Raw genomic sequence first — 7,552 nt, forward strand, 5'->3', positions numbered from 1 at the left:
CTGAGAAATTGGTACTCGCATAGCAGTTCTTGCAGTCTGTCTGGCCCATTTCTTGTCTGCTGGCAGCATCATGGTCTAGAATAACATTGCTTCACAATGGAACTGTTCCTAAATTGGTGTTCTGTGGGAAAGCAGTTGTGCAGAGAATTCACCAAAGCTATGGTTAGTTCAAGGATGTCACCCACACTTTTTGTAGTTAATGGAGAGCAAGGGCAATTCAGAATGCACCCTCAAGTTGAAATATCATTCCTTGAAAGAGTCTCCACTTGTCCAAGATAAATCTCCACAAGCCATATGTTGGCCTCCTCTGTCCGCCAATCTGGTTGCTAAAAGCTGAAATCCTAGAAACAAGCCTGCCTCGTATTCCCTTTGATGTTTACCCCTCTCCTTTTTCTGTCCCCTTGTTTTCCCTAGCAGGACAGAAGATGGGTTTATGTGCCATGCATATCCTGAGGAGCTGTTATTTTTAACCCTTCTGCTTGTTTGTTGTGAGTGCTCTCCACACTGGGTGATTGTCACATACGTCACACCTTATGCTTCCTCAAGGTTGTATAACCCATATGCTGCATTTTCTGGATAGTTGTTTAAAGTCCACTTAAAGAGATGAAGGGCCCAAGATGCTGGGAGCTTTCTGGGTTTTACACATTTTCCCTGTCTGCTTTCCCTCTGTGCAGTCTGCTAGATTAATATGTGTCTCATATTGATGTTTATATGTAAATATTTTATGCTTATCATTTGTCTAGTAGTTCTCAAGTTCTTTGAACCATGGGAGCTTACAATTTGTGTTTTTCTCAGCCATCTTAGTGTACTGTTTCTTGAATTTCTTTCTAAAATTTAGCTGGCTTTCTGCTCTTTTCCTCTGTGGGTACTGAGTATTGTGTATTAGCAGAATTGATTCCTTTTTGCTGTTCTGTGTGCAGATCAGGGAAGGTACATGAGTTACTGATAGGTTTGACTTGGATCAGTCCCAAGGCAGGTTGCCTGGAAAGTTCTTCCTGCATTCCCTCCTGCTGATCTGTAACAACTCATTTTAATTTTTTAAGAATTCCAGACCAGAAAATCAAATCAGACATTTTTAAATAATGGAGGCAGGGAACAGTGATTGCTCCTCTGTCTCTTTTGGTCATCTGAATGAAGGTGTGAACTCTCCAAAATGAAAGTAGTTTTTGAGATCCTTTTTCTTCTAAAGTTATCAAAGATCACTTCCTTGCTCCCTTTCGGGGTGCTCTGGTTATATTTCTCACTTCTATTTTGGCTCCTGTGTTTTTTCCTCCACCATTCTTCATGCCTTTTCCTGCTTCAATGTCCTACATTTTTCCAATTCTGGTTCTCATAGACCTGTAAAGTGTCTCTTGAAATGTGTTGGCATTTTCTTCTTTTAAAATTCACCTCTAAAACAGACTTGGCAAGTCAGAAGATAATTGAAATACCTTTTAGGAAAAAACAGATTAAAAAAAATGAAAAAAAGTAGAAATTGAAATAAAAACATCCCTTCATCTTATCAATTCAGTTAGGTTTAGATCTCAACAAATGTTAGACATCTCTCACCAATGAAACCTTATTTTTCATTGAAGCTGACATTTTTCCACCCAGTTGCATCCCAAAAATATTTTCATTCACAAGCTCTGATGCCAGTGGCAGGAAAAAAATATAAATGTGTTTCTAAACTTAGCAGGAGGCTATGGTAGACTTGGTTCCCTGAGAGGCAGCGGCTGCCTGATACTCCCCTGTGCTGGTGCAGGGTGCAGTTAACCAGCTGAATCTGATTTCTTCCACGTGCAAGGCAGAATTTGCTGAGTTTGGAATTGTATTTTCATTTTTTTCTCTCCATCTTCTGAGCTACCTTGCAGGAGTTGAATGCAGGATCATACTCCAATGAAAGCAGCAGCAGCTCTCAGCAGACTGGGGATGTTCAAAGTGCAACAATTTGAGTGCAAAATCAGTAACTGGTTCTGGCCTGTAGAGTTCAGCCTCTATGACTTTACAGTGGCCAGAAAGAGCTCTAATGGCTTGAAAATAACAACATATTCATAAATAGGGCCTTAGCACCATCTACTTGAGTTATGTGGTGCTTCCATTATCTGCCTCTTTGGTTTGAGCTATCATCATTCAACAAACCCTGGATTAAAAGTGAAGCTGCTTGGAGACTGGTTTTTGAATCACTTTTACTTTCTCCTATAGCTTCAGTTGATCCTGTTACTCAAATCTCTTCCTAATTAGTTATTGAAGTTTACAGATAAACTTAAATTATCTTCAGGTGTGGTATATTTAGTTCATCTGAAGGCTAAATGGTGTGCATAAACACCTGGGACATAGTTAAGAAACTTTTTTCTGGGGTCTGTCCTATGGTGTGGTGTGTGATCTGCTATGTGCAAGCAGAGCTGTGTCATCCTCAGTCCCATATGATGGTACAACACCTTTTTAGTCAACTCAACTGTCCACACCAGCAGAGCTGCAGATGCTTCAACTCTACCAGGACTCTACTATAAATGCTGCTGTGAGTGTAGTGTCTTCTTGCCTATATGGAGTTTCAAAGTTCCACATTTTAAAAATGTGCTAGCAAAACATGAGAGCGCAGAAAGCAAATCAGTAGAGAAAGGAAATCCTTCTGCTTCAAGGTACTGGTTAGTATTGCAAGTGGCATCCAGGTCTCAGATGTGGACCTTCAGAAGTAGATGGAATTGATTTTGACATCATTTTAGCAAAGTAGATGATAAAATTATTGGAGTATTAATTTAAGTATGCATAGTTATCAAATTTAGTCTTATGTATGGCTTACATTTTAACAGCGGTGCTTTGGGAAACAATTTATTGGTGAGTATTTAATTGCTCCTGATATATATACTCTGTAGGTGCTTGGATATATAGCTTCATTTCTTTTTGACAGTAGCCCCAGAAAACTTTTTGTCTGTAAGATATACTGAAGTTATGTTTTGTTAAAATATAACTTGGGTTTTCCGTATGATTTTCTATATGATTTTTGTATTTGTTTCATAAGATATATGAGCATTGTCCCAACAGATTATTTTACCCTATAGCATAAATGTCTACTTATTGAACTTTAAAAATTATTATCACAGAAAAATCTGTACAGTGGAGGTACTATAAAGTGTGGCATATTCTGTAATGATCCCATCTAGTATGATAACCCCGAGGAAAGGATTTGCCTCTTCTTTGATTCTTACATATACAAATATTTTAAGCAGAGACTCATTCTGTAGAAGAAAAATTGAATAATTCCTTGTGGGATAAAAACTTTAGATTGAGAGAGGAAGGATTGGTTTCTGAGGAGTCCAGTAAACAAAGTTACTGCTCTGTAGTTTTGTGTCAATATTACATATTTCTGATTTGCTGTATTGTAGCAATTACCCATTCCCTGATCAGTAACATAAACCACAAACATTCCTGAACTGCTTAAAAATTGTGGAGTGATAAAGCAATAAAATTTACAGAATTGTGAGTTAGTTTGGGTTAACTAATAACTTCTTGGACAAGATCCTGTAGGACTGTAAAAGCTATTTTATTCCTTAAGGTTTTTTTTTTCTTACAATTGTATTAAGATATTTTGAGTATGATTTTTTTAAACAAAACAATAATGCATTTACAGTCGGTAAGAATATAAGCGTGTTTTTGTAGGACTGTATTTTCTGAATGGTTCTTATCAGAGCCATCTTTCAAAGCCAATAGGATCAATTTTAAAATAGTGACATAAAATACAAAGAAGCAGTAAAAAAAAATTAGATCTATGTCCAGCAGGCCTCACGGGGCACAGCTGATGCTGTCTTTTCTGTAGTCTTTTGTTCACAGACAAAGGACCTACTCAGGATCCAAACAGAGGCCCACCTCTTGGGGTATTAAATTGTGTGTTCACTGCATTTATTGTCTTGCTTGAATTTGGTTTTGGTATCAGTACTGGAGAATAGTAATGCAATGGAAAAAAGATTTTTTTGGTTGCATTTCTGATATACTGTGTAAGGTACAGGACTTACTTTGGCTGCTATGAATTGACTGTGTGCTTTATTGAATACTGTAATGCATACAGTGATCCAGTCCCTCATGAAAGCTGCCAATCTCTCATTCTTCTTGATGAAAAGAATGTGTCGGAATTCAGATTCAGAAACTTTCACTTAATTGGGTGGCAGAGAATATGGTTCTTATTTGAGTGTTGTGCTGCAGTCCATTCTTGAAACCAGATAGTACTTCAGCTGCAAAAGAAAAAATACTGGGTGTTGTCATCTGTGCTGTGTATGACTGGGAGTTAACAATGGTTATTATTTTGAGGAGAGTGCTCAGCATTTTTCAGCTGAGCCATTTTATTACATTATTTCCTATTGCTCTGTGCGGAGGTAGGAATGTGCTGTGCTGGTGTTGAACAGGATTGTGCCCTGGCATGCTAAATACTGTCAAATCCATAGGAAGGTCTAGTTCTGAGTAATTTGTAACTAGGAGAGTTCATCAATAAGGGGAAAAGTTTTTTTTTTGAAAGCCTAATCTGGTGACACATTGTCTGGAGATTCAAGTAGTCTCCATAATTGCCTTGGCTTTTCAGGAGTAGTCTAGTGGTAGTGGTTGCACAGCCCCCCCTCCCTGACGTGCTGAATTTCTCTTGGTCAGGATATGCCTGGGTATCCTGATTGAATCACCCAGCACATGCAGGTTATTTGGAAAGCTAGATACACTGCTGCCAAGTGAGATTGTGCAGGGAAAGGATGCAACTCCATGCTGGAGCTTAGGGATGGGGTAAAAATTAATGAATCCTATTAAAGCTAGAGAGGAAAATTAGGCAGAAGATCATTACTTGATCTGGGATTTAGATTTAGCACTAGAACTGTACTCTGTTACTGGTTGTTCAGTTTCTAGAGTTTAGGACTCTTCTGGGATCAACAAAAAGTAGTAACAATAAGAAGTAGCGATAAGAAGTAGTCTTTGCATCTTCATGAATTGAGAAATCGTATTTCAAGTGAATATAAAAACTGCTCATATGCCCAAAGGATGCTACTTTTTGTAGCATTGTACTTTTTAAAATACAAAATGTACACTTTAGGAAAGGAGTGGTTAATAAAGGAGGGAATGTCAGCATGCTTCACCAAGTCACTAAGTAAGAGAGAGTGGTATCCCTGTTATGGAACAGGCATCCACATCCCAATTTCCTACTTTCTCAGTCTACTCTTAAAACATGTCTTCAGTAGTGGATACTTTGCAGTGGTTTTCCACCACTCTGTGTCTTCACTTTAATATAAGTAGCCATGGATTCATTATATATGCATGTCTGTACTTGGGAGAAGGTGAATTACTGATTCCAACCCATGCTTTTAGTTGTAGACTCATTATTTTATTGAGGGTGGCCAGTAGGTTCAGTGTATCAATGAATGTATAAGTGTCTCAGGTGGGTCAGGCACAGTCATCGGGAGGTCAGTGAAAGATTTGATGCAGTTGGGATATTAAAAGCAAAAGAAGCTGACCTTACATGCAGAAGTAGTTCTTTGTACCCAACCATATCCCACTTGGATCCAGGGCTTTGTTTCAAGGCTGTGCTTTTGGTTTAGATGACTGGGTGGAAGCCTAGCTGAGGTACTTAGGTGGCCTTAAAAGAGCTGCTCTCTCTCTCTCTCTCTCTGTGCATGGGTTATAAGTGGTCCTAAGTGCAATTGCCTAATCCTTACCTGCCCTAAGAAAGAAGGGAGTTCCTTAGAGTGAACTCCTTAGAGGGAGTTCATAGAAAGAAGTTCCTCTTGGAGACCCCCTCAAGGTGGGATCAAAACAGAGAATTGTGAGCTCCCCCATTATAATGGCTAGACTACTATAAAATGTTCCCTAATCATCCTGTCTATGTGGTATGTACATAACATTGGACTCAATGATCTTGGAGGTCTTTTCCAACCTTAGTGATTCTATATATTTATATATGTGTGTCTGTGCACATATAAAAACATTTAAATAAAATTCCTTTTTATTCATTATGTTTTTCATTTCTCTGATAAAATGCTTGTGACCAGGCAGAATTTCTGTGAGGAGAAAGAAAAAACATGGCATCTTTTTAAACTTTAACGATTTATTAAAATTTTCCCCCTTTTTAATTTGAGAATGTGACCAGGTTACAGAATCCAAGTCATGTCTCTGCCCCAATGTGAAGTCATCTGGTTGTCACTTCCCAAAGCTTATAATACAGGGAGTCATCAAGACCCTGGACCAAGGCAGTCTTTATACACTGAAAAAGAAGCTGTATTTTAGTTGTTTAGTAAAAAAGAATTATAGAAGTGATCTTTATTGTCTTTTCAAGCATTTTACATTACTTTGAGTTTAGTCTAACCAGAGGAACCTGACCCTCTCCTAGTAATGAAACTTGCATTGAATGCTAATGGAAGAAATTTAGATTGAGGCACTTGCTTTTAATTATTAATGGGGGGGGGGGGGGGGGGTCTTAGTGTTTGGGAATCCTACTGAAAATTTGGTGGCAATAAAATTACAAAAGCATGTGCAGCTATCTCAGTGTCATACATATGTTTGTGTGCATTTCTGGAATCTAACTGGGATAGGGAGAAGGACAGATGAGATCTGATTCTCAATGTTCCTCCATTGTTTTTTCTGTAAGATGATGATGTTTGGATTTCATGCAATTTTACATGTCATTCATGCTCTTGGCAAGTGACTGAACAGAGATAATAGCAGCAGGAGAAACACTGCTCTGCTCCTCTGGGCTCTTACAGAAAGGCTGGATTGCTCTCTTTGAGCCAGCCCATGGATGAAAGTCTGCTATCAAAGCCTCATTTACCAAAGAGGTAGACAGCAATTTTATGTATTGAGGGAATAGAAAAAAACAGCCTCACTCTTGGACACCTGCCTTTCAGATACACATTTGTCAGTCAGAGAACTGAGTACTGCAGATGCAAAGCAAACACTTTCATGTCTTCTCTGAATATGTTTTAAGGCCAGTTTTCCTGCATGGGTTTCCATAATGGTTATTGTCTATAATTTTGTAGCTTCTGCAAGTTGTAGTTTGGTCCAGACCCCATAGTTTTCAGATGGTTTTGGATAAATGGAAGTTGAGCACTCATTATAGATGCTATTCCAAAGATCATTTTCCCATATGCATATGCAGTGTTGCATGTGTTGTTTGTGACATACAGCTAGTGACAGAAAGCAGTAACATCACCATCCCTGGAAGTGTTCCAAAGGCATGGGGATGTGGTTTGCTGGGGAACACGGTGCTGCTGCTTTAATAGTTGGATTCTATGATCTTGTAAATCTTTTCCAACCATAGTACTGATATGATTCTATAAACACTTCCTGTAAATGTTGCTTATATGTGTGAACAATGCCTCTCAAAATGTGTGGTTAACATTTGAACACTTAGATACTTTTCAGAGCCAATAAAGACATTGTTGTGCTTGGTTTGTTTTTTTATTTAGATACTGACCGAGCTTTAGTACTGCTGGAAGAATATTGCAAAAAACTACGGAAGCCAGAAGAGCAACAACTGAAAAAAGCCATCAGAAAGGTGATGGGCATCTTTAAGAGCAGCTTGTTTCAAGCACTTCTAGGTAGGTACTAA

General features: G+C 38.4%; 1 protein-coding gene across 14 annotated transcripts in view; it reads left to right on the forward strand.

Moving 5' to 3' along the window:
* DLG2 (discs large MAGUK scaffold protein 2) overlaps window positions 1-7,552 on the forward strand; it is a 981,924-nt gene that overhangs the window by 10,224 nt on the left and 964,148 nt on the right. For all 14 annotated transcript variants that reach the window (XM_038135749.1, XM_038135838.1, XM_038135932.1 and 11 more), the window contains exon 3: window positions 7,410-7,541. In XM_038135749.1, coding sequence (XP_037991677.1) covers window positions 7,410-7,541 — 132 coding nt within the window. The remainder of the gene's footprint in view (window positions 1-7,409; window positions 7,542-7,552) is intronic.

This window comes from Motacilla alba, chromosome 1, assembly GCF_015832195.1.
Source record: "Motacilla alba alba isolate MOTALB_02 chromosome 1, Motacilla_alba_V1.0_pri, whole genome shotgun sequence".
Classification (NCBI taxonomy): Eukaryota; Metazoa; Chordata; class Aves; order Passeriformes; family Motacillidae; genus Motacilla; species Motacilla alba.